Raw genomic sequence first — 15,663 nt, forward strand, 5'->3', positions numbered from 1 at the left:
TGATCCCATCATGGGAACAACCACACCACAACAGCTCAAACCACACAGAATTGTGGTCCAGCCAAGTTGACACACAGCTCCAACTATCACACTTTTTATTTTGGTTTTGGTGGGCTGGGGGTCTTCTAGTGTGATGTGCATATCTTTAGGAGAAAAGTGAAGGGCTTTTTCATCTTTTAAATGTATTGCTTTTTGCTTATGTAACTACTTTCAGTGAAAACATATGAAGATATGACTTTGGAAGAGCTGGAGGATAATGAAGATGAATTTAATGAGGAGGATGAACGTGCTATTGAAATGTACAGGTTAGTGCTGCCTAGAGGGACTAGTTGATTTTTTGCTTGATAATAAAAGGTGTGTCCTTTGAAAAATTAATTTTCTGGCTAAGATTGTGCTTGGGAAGGAGGAGCTTTGGTGGCACAGTGCCTAAGGCACTTGACTGCTAACCAGAAGGCTGGTGGTTCAAACCCCCTAGCCACTCCTGGAAGGAAGGTTGGGCAGTCTACTTTGGTAGTGATACCACTTCAGAAACCCAAGGAGGGGTCGCTATGGGTTGGATCTGACTCTACAGCATTGAGTTTGGTTTGGTTTTGGTATGATTAATTAATAATATCACAGATTTCAGTGAACTGGTCTTAGGTTTTATCATGAGGCAAATAAATAAACCTAGACCTTTACAAAGGGTACTACCTGAAAGCAATATATGTGTGTGTACATATATGTGTATCTATAGACATTTTTCTCCTTTTAATGCAGGCAACAAAGACTGGCTGAGTGGAAAGCGACTAAACTGAAGAATAAATTTGGGGAAGTTTTAGAGATCTCAGGAAAGGATTATGTTCAAGAAGTTACCAAAGCTGGTGAAGGCTTGTGGGTAATTTTGCACCTTTACAAACAAGGGTGAGTTGATTTTAAACACTATCTTTAAAAATGTTTGAATTTATGTCTTGCACATCTTGAGCTAAAACCATATTGTAGAGTTTATTAGTGTTCTATGGTTTTATTGCTAATTTCTATAAATCTTAATGCCTAATTTTCATCTTAAGGCTTTCAAATTAGTACTTTGTGACTAATACATTATTCTCATGTCTTTGTTAAAGTGTAGTAATGAAGACTTTTCTTTTGTTCCTAAGTTATTTATCTATTTGGAGAAAGTCTGGCATTTCAGAATCCTGAGTAATTCATCACTCTTATGGATGGCATGGGTGACCTTACAGTAATTTTCTGTGATAATTTATGGAGCAGTTCTCCATTGTTTCTCATCTGCCCAGTCTTGTTCCTGTGCTGTGGAACCCATTGGTTGACTAGGTGTTTCTATAAAATAGGAAATGCTTTCTGACCTATCTCACACATTCTGAATCTTGAATGTTACCTTATTCAACCTTATAGAAGGGAGTAGCAATTATCTTTTACATTTAAGGTATTTTTCTCTCTTATTATTGCGTCAAGTTAAATTGGATTTTGCTCTTGAGTGCTTCATTTTCCCTAAATACATGTAACTAACTTATTGTCATCAAGTTGATTCTCATTCATAGTGACCCCCATTGGGTTTCCAAGGCTGTGAATCTGTACAGAAGCAGACTGCTTCATCTTTTCTCCATGGAGCAGCTGGTGGGTTTGAACCACTGACCTTTTGATTAACAGCCAAATGTCTTAACCATTTCAACTACCAGAAACCAAAAATCACTGCCATTGAGTCAGTTTGACTCATAGTGACCCTAATTGGGTTTCTGAGGCAGTCAATCTTTAGGGAAGTAGATTGCCCAGTCTTTTTTCCACGGAGTGGCTTGTGGGTTTGAACTGCCAACCTTCTGGTTAGCAGTCAAATGCCTTAGGCACTACGCCACCAGAGCACCTTACTTCACCACCAGAACTCCTTAAATATATTAGAAAGGTTTCTAAAAAAGCTAATTGATCTTGGCTTGAGCAGCAGGATTACTTGTGAAGCTGTTAGAAGGTTTTATACAGGGTAGGAGGGTAGTTGAACTTTGTTTAGTATAAATACATAATCACAACCATTTCTTCTTTTTTCCCATTCTGTTTTGTAGGATTCCCCTCTGTGCCCTAATAAACCAACACTTCAGTGGACTTGCAAGGAAGTTTCCCGATGTTAAATTTATCAAAGCCATTTCAACAACCTGCATACCCAATTATCCTGATAAGAATCTGCCCACAATATTTGTTTATCTTGAAGGAGATATCAAGGCTCAGTTTATTGGTCCTCTAGTGTTTGGTGGGATGAACCTGACAAGAGATGGTAAGAGGCTCTTAGAAAGGGCAGGGGTACATTAGAGATACAGGGGGATATTTCTGTTGAAGAGAGTACCCACTTCTTAAACATTGTTATGATGATTTGTTGAGTTCCCTTTGCCTGCCTCAGTGTGAGTGGCTGTTGACAGGGAAGAAGCATCTTTAAAACTTCATTTTAGACTAGTAATTGGAGTAGCTGAAACTGAGTCTAAAAATTCTCAGTTAAAGGAAGGCACATGGGATTTAAATGTAATTTTTTTTTTCAGTATTAATGGCTAGTATAGTTTGTTTCTACAGCTTAATATATTGTCAAAACTTGTAGCTCAATATCATGTCTTCTACTTTTTATTTCATTTACACGAACGTGTTAGTACAAATGCTAATACATACACACTAGCTTCTCCTATAGAAATATTTTTTTCAGTTGAAATCTTAGTTACTTTTTAATTTAAATTAGAAGTTTATGTAATTATGTCTCTTAAATCCCTGAAGGATAGGTTTATTATTCCTTGTCACCTGTTACACATGGATATGTCAGTATATATATGTACGTGTGTACACACACACACACACACACACATAATATGTGTGTATTGACTTGAAGCCAGACAGCTTGTCACCAAGTAAAATTCTCTATCTCTTTTGTACGCTTTACTAAAGGAGCTCTGGTGGCGCAGTACTTAAGGCATTTGACTGCTAACTAGAAAGTTGGCGGTTCAAACCTACCAGTCACTCCATGGAAGGAACACCGGGTAATCTACTTACATAAAGATTTACTGCTTCAGAAACCTAAAGGGGGGTTGCTATGAGTTGGAACTGACTCGATGGCAGTAAGTTTGTTTGTTTTTTTCAGTTTATGCTTTACTAGTCTGTAAAACGTAACTTTATTTACTACTGAGGTACAGTGAATTACTTAATATGGCATTTCTAGCCATGCATAGTCTTATAATTCCCCTAAAATGACTGGGTGGGACTGTGCAAATAAGGGGCTGATGGGCCACCAAGGGGATTGGACAGCTTGATAATAATGCAGATAAGGTGCATGGCATCCTTGGAGAGGTGGTGGCGTGAGACCATGCAAATAAGGTATATGGAACCCTAATTAGGGGATTGGTCAGTTTTGCCCTAATATTAGGCTTAAAGTGAGCCAATCCCAGAGGCTGAGGAGGGCATCTCCCTGCCATTAAGAAAGACAAGCTGGGAGTAGTGTGTGTCTGTTGGACTCAGGGTTCCTGCACCAGGAACCTCCTAAACCCAGGAGAGAGAACAAGAGAGAGAGAGCCATAACACTAGAGAAGGCATGAGAAGTGATGCCAAATGCAGCAGAGAAGTGGCAGTAGCAGAACCAGGAGATTGGCACAATATCATGTGATGGGCTTCCTGGCCCACAGAGCATGGTGGCTGCAGTGAGTGTGCTGAGTGCCTTTGGGCTGAGACTTAATGGTAGAATAGGTGCCTCTGAACACTTAATTAGTGAAGCTAGAATTTTGTAATCCTTGCCCTTGGGAAGCAGAGGCTGAGCTCAAAGGACCAGAGAGATCCCTGCCTGCAGGCACAGGTGAGAAGATGTCCTGATCGAAGAACTGTATCGTGAGTCATTTCTGATCCTGAGTTCATCCTGTAAGCTGTTACTTCCCTAATAAACCCCATAATTGTGAATATAGTCATTTGGAACGAATTATTGAATCTAGCAGAGAAGTAGAGTGCCATGCATATAACTGAAATGGCTGGTGTCAGAATTGGTTAAAGAGGTAGAGAAAGGAGATATGTCTGACATCTGCTTCATAGGAGGCTGATGTCGACTTGATGTCCTGTCCTCCCCCTGATGAAATTAGACGAGGTAAGATGCCATACTGCCACCATTCTTAGAACTACTGAGATACTCAACTGGGAAAAAAAATACACATTTTTATACACAGATACACAAATATATACCTTCATATTCTAGTGTTCATCATACCTTAGTGTTCATCTGGTGTTCAATCATACCTTCATTTTCTAGTGTTCAAAAGCATACAACTTTTCATAAGTTATGTCTGCATTTTATTTTGACCTTTTTGAATGTAACAAGGGATAGGTAAGTATACAATAGTGGTTATAGTCTTTGATTCTAAAAAAAATTTATTTGAGGATTAGTCAAATTTATATTTAATAAAGTTTAAACCAAAACCCACTGCCATCGAGACATTCCAACTCACAGGACCCTAAAGGACAGGGTTTCCAAGGCTGTAATCTTTATGGAAGCAGACTGCCTCATTCTTCTTCTGTGGAACAACATGTGGGTTTTAACTGCCAACCTTTTGGCTTGTAGTTGAGCACTTTAACCATTGTGCTACTAGGGCTCCATTAATGATTACTGTATATAAGTAAAGAATAGCATTATATGCAGATAGTATCACCCAAGTAGCACTTGGCTACTATCCAAAATGGTGGTGGTTTGAATCCACCCAGCTACTCCATGGGAGAAAGACCTGGTGATCTGCTTCAGTGAAGATTACAGCCTAGAAAACCCTGTGGGGCAGGTCTCTGTTCCACGAGGTGGCCAGGATTGGAATCAATTCAATAGCACCCAACAACAATATGGATAAATAAATGGGCATAGATACTGTGGTAGATACATTGTTTTATTGTGCTTTGCCTTATTGCTCTTCACATATAACCGTTTTTTACAAATTGAAGGTTTGTGGCAACCCTGTGTTGAGCAAGTCTCTCATCACCATTTATCCAATAGCATGTGGGTCATTTTTTGTCTCTGTGGCACATTTTGGTATTTCTCACAATATTTCAAATTATTATAGTGCTATTGCACACTTAAGAGACCACCAGAAATCAAAATCAAACTCACTGCTGTGGACTCGGATCCTCCTTGGGTTTCCGAGGCAGTATCACTACGGAAGTAGATTGCCCAACCTTCCTTCTGAGGAGTGGCTGGTGGGTTTGAACTGCCAGCCTTCTGGTTAGCAGTCAAATGTCTTAGGTATTATGCCACCGGAGCTCCCTAAGAGACTACAGCATAGTGTAAACCTAACTTTTACATGCCCTTGGAAACCAAAAAATTTGTGTGACTCACTTTATTACAAATATCGCTTTATTGCAATAGTCCAGAACTGAACCTGCAATATTTCTGAGGTATACTTATATATAAATACAGTTTTTTGAGTCAAGAATCAAATCTTAAGAGTTTTAAGAAATTTGTTGAATTTTCATAACATTCAACCACGATACCTAGTACTGAAAATACTCAAGTTAATCATCTCTGTAGCAAAAAACCAAACTCAATGCCATTGAGTTGATTCTGACTCATAGCAGCCTGCTTTAGGTTTCTGAGGTGGTAAATCTTTACAGAAGTAGATTGCCCAGTCTTCCTTTCATGGAGTGGCTGGTGGTTTGAACCACCAGCCTTTTGGTTAGCAGTCAAATGCCTTAGGCACTACACCATCAGACCTTCATCTTCATAGAGCACTTCAAATTGATATGGTTTCAGTAAAAGTCAGATTTTTATGGAGATACCTAATTAGCAGAGCATCACTGCATTGATTCAGACTGGATATAACTGAAATCCAGGCTGTTTGTTTTCGAATCTCTTGGCTAGTCCTTTCGTTCTGTCTGGGTTCATGTCTGTGGTAGTGCCAAAGAGGCAAGGAGGCTGCATCTTCCAACCTCCTTTAACCCCACAAGAGGAGGACAGAATCACCATCAGCAGCCCAAGGCCTATTCCTGCGAGGCCAGACATGCTGCCTCCCTCCAGTCCTTTCACCAGTCCTGACACCACCTGTTCCTCTTGAAGCACCCACCATCTCTTTGCTGGGTTCGATAATATGCTGCAGTGGCCACACAGAACTCACAGGTTATGGGGTTTATTAGGGAAGCACCATGCTACAATTCAGGTTCAGGAACAATGTTCAGTCTCTCAGCCTGCCGTCTCTCAGCCAACAGTCTCTCTCAGGATCTCTCCTAGCAGTGCATGTCTCTAAGTGTCTCTTTCTCAGCATCGCGTGTCTGTTTCTCAGCAGCACTTGTCTCTCAGGAGCGCGTTTCTCTCAGCAGCATGTCTTTTTCAGCCAGCAGTCAGATTCCTTCTGCCTCTAGGAGGGCTCCTTTTGAGCCTGGCTGAGTGGTCAAACTAACCAATCATAACATCAGAATTCTAAGCACCTGAGAGAGAGTGAACTTCCCAGAACATTGCTTTATGCCACTCGCAACAGAAATACCCCAGGTGGATAACTTTAACAATCAGGAGCTCCTCAGTTGCTCATGGCAAATTCCACCTTGGAGTTTACAAAGACTTAGGGCTAGAAAAGCCATCCAAGTAATTACTGCACTGCAAGTAGAAAAATGTTTCAGTTGATTTTGTTTTACAAACATGTCACACTCATGTGAAGTTTCAAAGAGTATGACAGAAATACAGGATCTGAGCTTTTAGTTTCTGATTCTTTCAGGTAGTTTTTAAAAATTATGTAGTACAAATAACTCAGTTCTAGAGGATTATACGTTTGTCTTTTGCCTATAATAGACTCTTACATATTGGGTGGGAGGCTTCAGAATTTCCTCTTAACTGGGGGAAGTTAGCATAGTATGAGCAAGGCAGAAGACGACACTGGCAGGTGCATAAGACTTAAAGATAACAAAGATAAATACTATTAAATACACAGTCCTGCAGTAACAGTAGGCGCTCTGGTGGCGTAGTGCCTAAGGCATGCCTAAAGCATTTGACTGGTAACCAGAAGGCTGGTGGTTCAAACCCACCAGCCACTCCTCGGAAGGAAGGTTGGGCAATCTACTTCCATAATGATACTGCCTTGGAAACCCAAGGAGGGGTTGCTGTGAGTTGGCTCCGACTCCATGGCAGTGAGTTTGGTTTGGTTTTGGTGCAATAACAGTAATAAACAATAACCTGTGAGTGGCTGTATAGGTAGACTTGCAGGCTGGACAGGTGTGGGAAGGAGAAGACTATTATACCAATAAATACATGTAGGTTTGGCAGAGGATATTTCTATGTATGTATTTGTATATCCACGTGTACAGTAGCGTAAAGTTATAAAAACTCCTTAGCCATAACCAGATGCCTTGAAGGGAATAAGTCACTGGGCTTGGAATCTTAGGATATCTAGGTCAATTGCCAAAACATCCATGAAGACAATGTTTTACATCCCACTTTGGTGATTAGTGACTTAAATGTTTTTGAGCAGCCATCTCATACGCAGCTATTAGTCTCTCTCTGTTTGGAACAAAAAAGAAGAAGAGTGAAGAAAATCAAAGGTCCATGGATATAGTCAAAGGACTAATGGACCACATGAACTGCACCCTCTGCTATCCTGAGACCAGAACTAGACGGTGCCTGACTACCACAACCTGCTGCTCTGATTGGGATGACAAATAAAAGTTCCTGGACAGTGTAGGAGAAAAATGTAGAACAAAATTCAAAATCATAAAAAAAAAAGACTAGACTTAACTGTTCTGATAGAGATTGGTGGAACCCATGAGACTATGGCCCTTAAGACATTCTGCAAACCTGGAACTGAACTCACCCCCGGGGATCACCTTTCAGCTAACCTGACTTTTAAGGTCAATGATAATAACTATGAGAAACGTGCTCAACAGTCAAGTATATGAGACCAGAAGAGCAGTGTTGGTCCAAAAGCAAAGCTTTTTTCAGAAGGCAGAAAGCAGCTGGACAAATGGAAGCTGGGAACCCAAGGAAAAAGTGGGAAGAGTCTGTTAGGTTGAGAGGATTTCAGCTAAGGTCTTCAAACAAAATGTGTATAAATTGTTGAATGGAAAACTAATTTATTTTGTAAACTTTTACCCAAACCACAATTAAAAACATTTTTATTCCTCTTATTAACTAAAATTAGATATAATGATTAGATTGCCAGCAGGACTGAAAATGATTTCTTTTTAATGTTTCATGCTGATTTCTTTGCTGGGTAATTGTCTAAGCTGAGAAACCAGTCGTTAGAAGACAGGTTTAACCTTTGTTTTTTAAAAAATTTATGCAGTTTCCAACTTATGTAATTTTTCGTTGGATCTCATCTTCTGAAAAAGGTGAAGTATTTTGCATCATCCTTTATTAAAGGTCTGATTTTTTCCTCTCTTCTAGTCTTAGCATTATGGCACTGAAATTAATTTGTCATCACATTTAATTTTGGTGATCTAGTTTCTACTTGGAAAAAAAAGTAACTTGGTGTGAGAGGCCCCATCTAGGACTGTCCCTTGGTTGATGTGGTTTTTCTTTATCATGCAGAGTTGGAGTGGAAATTGTCTGAGTCTGGAGCAATCAAGACAGACCTGGAGGAAAACCCCAAGAAACCAGTAGAAGATGCATTACTGTCCTCAGTGCGGTCCTCAGTCCCTGTGAGGAAAGACAGTGATTCCGAGGATGACTGAGGCTTCAACAGACAAAACCTGCTGAACTTTCTTGGTGTGACAAATCACCTGGATTTTTTTAAAAAAGGAAAATGCAGAACTTAATCCTTTAGCTTTTATCATTTTATATGAAATTATGTTTAAAATTTCAATACATCTCAGAGATAATAATCATTGCTGAGAATCTTTAAAAATTTTTTGCAACTTTTTAAATTAATAACAGTTCCTTAAAATAATAATAATAAAAAAAGATAATGGTCTGGCAAATGTCTCTGTATTACTCACTTACATTTCAAGTAACTCATAAAACTCTCTTTTCACTGCTTGTTGACATATATAAAAGAATAGATTTTTATGTGAATAAGTTATATGATAGAAAAAACTATGAATTAAGCTTTATTATTGTTTATTTTCTTTATTCTTTTATAAAGGTAGAAACAATATTCTTAACTGAAAATATAGGAATGACCTCTAGGAAAAACAGCCTTACTATTTATTCTGTCTAGAAATAAGGTAATCATTTTTATAGAGCATTTTACCAAAGCAATAACTGAAAGATTTCAATGTACTGCCATGTTTCTTGGGGTTCTTTTCCCGTAAAATAATTACTGCCTCAAACTTAAAATGTCATTTAATCTTGATTATTGTAAAAGACTACATGAAATTATTTTGGAAATAAGCTATAAACTCACAGCTAGATAAACTCTATCTCAATATTAATCAGTAAAAAAATCAAGGTGTTTTCTGAACCAGAATCCTCTTAGCATTTAGCACTTTTTGTTAAATTGACATTGATAACAGAAAAGTTTAGGGAGATAACTGTTTACTAATATTTGTGTTAGGAGCTCTGGTAGCATGGTGCCTAAGGCACTTGACTGCTAACCAGAAGGCTGGCGGTTCAAACCCACCAGCCACTCTTCGGAAGGAAGATGGGGCAATCTACTTCTGTAGTGATACTGCCTTGGAAATCCAAGGAGGGGTTGCTATGAGTTGGGTCCAACTCAGCACATACAACAACTACAACATTTGTGTTGAATGAGATAATACTTAATTCTGGTTCAAATCTTAAAAATACAAATCAAGTGTATCGTAGAGTTTGTTTTTGCTATAATTCAAAGAATAGCAAGCAGCTGTGACTTTTTTTTATGTAAATGAGAGCCAGTACAAACATAGTCGCAGTTTATTTTAATGCATTTTTCATGAAATTTTAATTGCAGGATTGAAATAAACTTGGTCGCTTGTATGCTGATTTCATGGGTTTCATAGGAGAGCTTTCTTTGATTTTCTTTTGGTGGCTGACATTAAAATGAAATACTATGGGAAAAACAAAGGTGAGAAGTTGAAGTGCTGCATTTGCTTGAGAGCTGTAGTGCACACACTGGGGGGAGAGAGCTGTGTCCACAGTGATGGAGCAGGGCAGGCGTTCTGGTGCTGTGGAGCCCATATTCCCTTTGCTGCTTTGATCTGTGTATGTGTGAAGACTGTCTCATAATCTTCCCCTTACACTGTACCAAAACCCTTGGTTTGAGCTCAAGAGAAAATTAGATACCAGTGGGGCTGGCTAATGAACCCTGTCTGGCCACAGAGCACCCAGGATGCATGCAGTTTTGTAGTTATGCTAACTGAACTTAAAAAGAGAAAATGCCATTAGCGTCACTGAATTGTACACTTAAAGATTAGAGTGGCAAGTTTTGTGTTACATGTACTTTACCATGATGAAATTCTAAAGAGAATCATTTCTATCCTAAAAGTAGTATGATTTAGATCCTGATCTTCAAGTTTTCACAGTATAATTCTGGGAGATTTCCCACAGTAAATAGACCATTTATCTTCTTCATTTGGAGTGTTACTAATGTAGCATTGACAATAAATCTTGGCTCTTAAGCAATGAATTCATTTAATTGCACAGCAAAGCCCATACTGACGAGGAAAACAGACAAGGGTACCTATAACATGCTGATGTTCAGTGGAAGGGTTTATTGAGAAGGGTATTAATCCTAAGTGGAACATGAAGTGCTGGATGAAAGTTCTTTCCTCCAGTGCTTGAGGAAGATTTCCAGGCAAATTGGTTTAGTAAATAATTGGGAAATGTGAAATGGAGTAAGACTGCAATTGCTGCTATTAGGTGCTGATGACTTGGTTCCGACTCAGTGACCCTATGCACAACAGACTGAAATACTGCCTGGTTGTGTGCCATACTCAAAAGGGTTGCCATGCATGATTGAGCCCATCATTGCAGCCACTATGTCGTTCCATCTCATTGAAGGTTTTTCCTTTTTTTTTTTGGTGATCCTTTCCTTTACCAAGCATGATACCTTTCCCAGGGACTGGTCCCTTCTGACAACATGACCAAAGTATGTGAGAAGAAATCTGGCAATTCTGACCTCTAAGGAGCATTCCACCTATACCTCTTCCCAGGCAGATTTGTTAGTTCTTCTGGCAGTCCATGGTATTTTCAATGTTCTTCACAAACACCACAATCCTAAGGCATCACTTTTTCAATCTTACTCATTGTCCAGCTTTCAAATGTATATGAGGCAATTGAAAATACCATCGCTTGCGTTAGGTGCACCTTAGTGTTAAGAGTGACATCTTTGCGCTTAAAACACACTTTAAAGAGGTCTTTTGCAGCAGACGTGCCCAGTGCAAAATGCCATTTGATCTGACTGCTGCTTCATAGGCGCCTTGACAACTTGGATCTTTTCTCTTTTATTGTGATGCTTATTGGTCCAGTTGTGAGGATTTTTGTTTTCTTTATGTTGAGGTGTTGTAATCAATACGGCAGACTGTAGTATTTAATCTTTTAAGTCATCTTCAGTTTGAGCAGGCAAGATTGTGTCATCTGCATATCACAGATTGTTAATGACTTTTCCTCCAATTCTGATGCTGTGTTCTTCATTCCAGCTTCTCAGATTATGTGCTCAGCATAACGTATTGATTAAGTATGGTGAAAGGATACAACTCTGACACTCATCTTTCCCAATTTTAAATGATGCAGTACCCCCTTATTTTGTTCAAACAACTGCCTTCTGGTCTATATATAGGTTCCTCATGAGCACAGTTAAGTGTTCTAGAGTTCCCATTCTTTGCTATGTTGTCCATAATTTGTTATGATCTACACAGTCGAAAACTTTTGCATAGTTAATAAAACATGAGTAAACATCTTTCTGGTATTCTTTGCTTTTAGCCAAGATCCATCTGATATCAGAAATGATATCCCTTATTCCACATGCTCTTCTGTATCTGGCCTGAATTTCTGGCAGTTCCCTGTCAATATACTGTTGCAACCATTTTTGCATGATTTTCAGCAACATGTTACTAACATCTGATACTAATGTTACTGTTCAATAATTTCCATATTCTGTTGGATCACTTTTCTTTGGAATGGGCACAAATACCAGTCTCTTCCAGTTATTTGGCCAGGTAGCTGTCTTCCAAATTTCTTGGCATAAACAAATGAGCCCTTCCAGTGCTACATCCATTTGTTGTAACATCTCAATGAGTAGTCTATCAATTACTGGAGTTTTGGTGTTTTTTTTTTTTTTTTTTTTTGCCAATTTCTTCAATGCAACTTGGACTTCTTTCAATACTGTCCGTTTGTGATCATATGCTACCTCCTGAAATGGTTGGAAGTTGACCAGTTCTTTTTGGTACAGTGAGGTTGATTCCTTTCATCACCTTTGGATGCTTTCTGCATTGTTCAATATTTTGCCCATAGAATCCTTCAGTATCACCACTTGGGGTTTGAATTTTTTTCAGTTTTTCATCTTGACAAATGCAAGTAAAACCAAGGTGAAAATTATTAAAAAACTGTTGCAGCACTACATTGGCAGGGAACTGCCAGAAATTCAAGCCAGACTCAGAAGAGGCTGATGAACAAGGGATACCACTGCAGATGTACCCATTGTTTGTTGCAGCCACTGTGTCAATCCATCTCATTGAATGTCTTCTTTTTTTTTTTTTTTTTTACCCCCTACCCCCCAGCTCTCTACTTTAGCCAGCATAATGTCCTTCTCCAAGAACTGGTCCCTTCTGCTAATACCTATATCTGAAATAAGTGAGACGAAGTATTGCCATCCTCTCTTCTAAGGAGCATTCTGGCTGTACATTTTCCCAGATGGATTTGTTCATGCTTTTGGGGGTCCATGATATATTTGGTATTCACCAACACCATAATTCAAAAGCATCAATTCTTTGGTCTTACTTTTTCATTTTACAGCTTACACATGCATATAACGTGATTGACAATACAATGGTTTGGGTCAGCTGCACCTTAGTCCACAAAGTGACATCTGCTTTTTAATGGATGTTGGTTTAACAGTACTGGTCAGGCATTTAACACATCTTTAAAAAGAGGTCTTTGGAGCAGATTTACTCACTGACATTCAATTTATTCACTACTCCTACCATGGGAACTCTATAATATCTTCCAATTTTTCTGTAAATCTAAAAGTCTTCTAAAAAGTAAAATTAAAAAAAAAATACAGTAGTTCATGAATCACATCAATATAGAAATTAGAACTAATGTAGGAAAGTTGTGGTCAGTTCTTGAGTGCTGTAACTAAGGATCCAGGTCTCAGTTTGGGTTTGCCTAAATGCAGAGTGTGGGACAAAGACACAGGTGCAGAGATTATTTGAGTGGAGATCCCAGGAGTGAGGAAGCTGAGGAAGGGAGGTGGGGAACAGGAAAGGCCAATATAAGGGTGAATACAACAAACTAACAAGTGGTGGCTGCAAACATTAATATCAGTAATAATTGGAATGTGGAATGTATGAAGTATGAATCTAGGAAAACTGGAAGTTCTCAAAAACGAATGTATAAAGATACCTAGGCATTAGTGAGGGGTAAGGGACTAGTATTGGCCATTTTGAATTAGACAATCGTATGGTCTACTATTCTGGGAATGACAAATTGAAGAGGAATGGCATCACTTTCATTGTCAAAAAGAACATTTCAAAATCTGTCCTGAAGTATAATTGCTGCTAGTGATAGAATAATATTAATACACCTACCAGGAAGACCAGTTAATATGACTTAACTCAAATTTACTCACCAATCTCTAAAGCCAAAGATGAAGAAATTGAAGATTTTTTACCAACTGTTGCAGTCTGAAATTGACCAAATGTGCAATCAAGATGCATTGATAATTACTGGTGATTGGAATGTGAAAACTGGAAACAAGAAGCATTGGTAGTTGGAAAATAGGCCTTGGTGATAGAAATGATGCTGGAGATTGCATGATAAAATTTTGCAAGACCAATGACTTATTCATTGCAAATACCTTTTTTTAACAACATAAACTGGCTGTACACGTGGACCTCACCAGATGGGATACACAACAATCAAATTGACCACATCTGTGGAAAGAGACAATAGAGAAGCTCAATATCATCATTCAAAACAAGGCCATGAGCTGACTGTGGAACAGATCATCAATTGCTCATATGCAAGTTCAGGTTAAAGCTGAAGACACTTAAAACAAGTCCATGAGAGGCAAAATATGACCTTGATTATATCCCACTTGAATTTAGAGACCATCTGAAGAATAGATTTGATGCATTGAACATCAGTGACTGAAGATCAGATAAATTGTGGGATGACATCAAGTATGAATTACACCTCGACAGAAGGAAGAAAAGACCAAAAGAGATGTCAGAAGAGACTCTTGAACTTGCTTTTGAATGGAGAGTAGCTAAAGCTAATGGAAGAAATGATGACATAAAAGAACTGAACAGAAAATTTCAAAGGGCAGCTTGAAAAGAAAAAGTATTATAATGAAATGTGCAAGGACCTGGAGTTAGAAAACCAAGAGGGAAGAACATTCTCAGCATTTTTCAAGCTAAAAGAACTGTATGAAAAAATTCAAGCCTCAAATTGCAATATTGAATGATTCTGTGAGCAAAATATTGAATGATGGAGGAAGCATTAAAAGAAGATGGAAGGAATACACAGTCACTGTACCAAAAAGAATTAGTCAACATTCAACCATTTCAGGAGGTAGCATATGATCAAGAACCAATGGTATTGAAGGAATAAGTCCCTGCTGTATGGAAGGATTTGGTGAAAAACGAGGCACCAGGAATTGATGGAATATCTACTGAGATGTTTCAACAAACTGATGCAGTGCAGGAGGTGCTCACTTGTTTATGCCAAGAAATTTGGAAGACAGCTACCTGGTCAACCAACTGGAAGAGATTGATATTTGTGCCCATTTCAAAGAAAGGTGATCCAACAGAATGTGGAAATTATTGAACAATATCATTAACATCACATGCAAGTAAAATTCTGTTGAAGATATTTCAAAAAGTAGTTGCAGCAGCATATTGACAGGGAATTTCCAGAAATTCAAACTGGATTCAGAAGAGCACATGGAACAAGGGATATCATTTCTAATGTCAAATGGATCTTGACTGAAAACAAAGAATACCAGAAAGATGTTTACCTGTGTTTTATTGACTTTACAAAGACATTTGACTCTGTGGATCTTAACATTGTGAAGAATGGGAATTCCAAAACACTTGTGCTCATGAGGATCATGTATATAGACAAAAAGGCTGTTGTTTAAACAGAGTAAGAGGATGTTGAATGGTTTAAAATCAGGAAGGATGTGTATCAAGGTTATATCTTTCCCCATACTTATTCAATCTGTAAGCCTAGCAAATAATCCAAGAAGCTGGACTGTATGAAGAAGAACACCGAATCAGGATTGGGGGAAGACTCATTAACAACCTGCAATATGCAGATGATACAACCTTGCTTGCCGAAAGTGAAGAAGAGTTGAAGCACTTACTGATGGAGATCAAAGACTCCAGTCTTCAGTATGGATTACACTTCAACATAAAGAAAACAAAAATCTTTACAACTAGACCAATAAGGACCATCATGATAAATGGAGAAAGGATTGAAGTTGTCGAAGATTTCATTTTAGTTGGATCCACACTCAACACCCATGGAAGCAGCAGTCAAGAAATCAGATGTCATATTGCCGTGGGTCATGTTGTCCGAAGGGACCATTCCCTGGACAGGGATATCATGCTTGGTAAAGT

General features: G+C 38.6%; 1 protein-coding gene across 1 annotated transcript in view; it reads left to right on the forward strand.

Annotated features, from left to right (window-relative positions):
- Positions 1–8,637, forward strand: part of PDCL3 (phosducin like 3) — a 17,615-nt gene extending 8,978 nt beyond the window's left edge. The window contains exons 4-7 of the mRNA XM_007959537.1: positions 215–305; positions 757–900; positions 2,049–2,257; positions 8,495–8,637. Of these exons, the coding sequence (XP_007957728.1) occupies positions 215–305; positions 757–900; positions 2,049–2,257; positions 8,495–8,637 (587 nt within the window). The remainder of the gene's footprint in view (positions 1–214; positions 306–756; positions 901–2,048; positions 2,258–8,494) is intronic.
- The last annotated feature ends 7,026 nt before the right edge of the window (positions 8,638–15,663 follow it).

This window comes from Orycteropus afer, unplaced genomic scaffold (genome assembly GCF_000298275.1).
Source record: "Orycteropus afer afer isolate SDZICR_OR568_19922 unplaced genomic scaffold, OryAfe1.0 scaffold00017, whole genome shotgun sequence".
NCBI classification, from domain to species: domain Eukaryota; kingdom Metazoa; phylum Chordata; class Mammalia; order Tubulidentata; family Orycteropodidae; genus Orycteropus; species Orycteropus afer.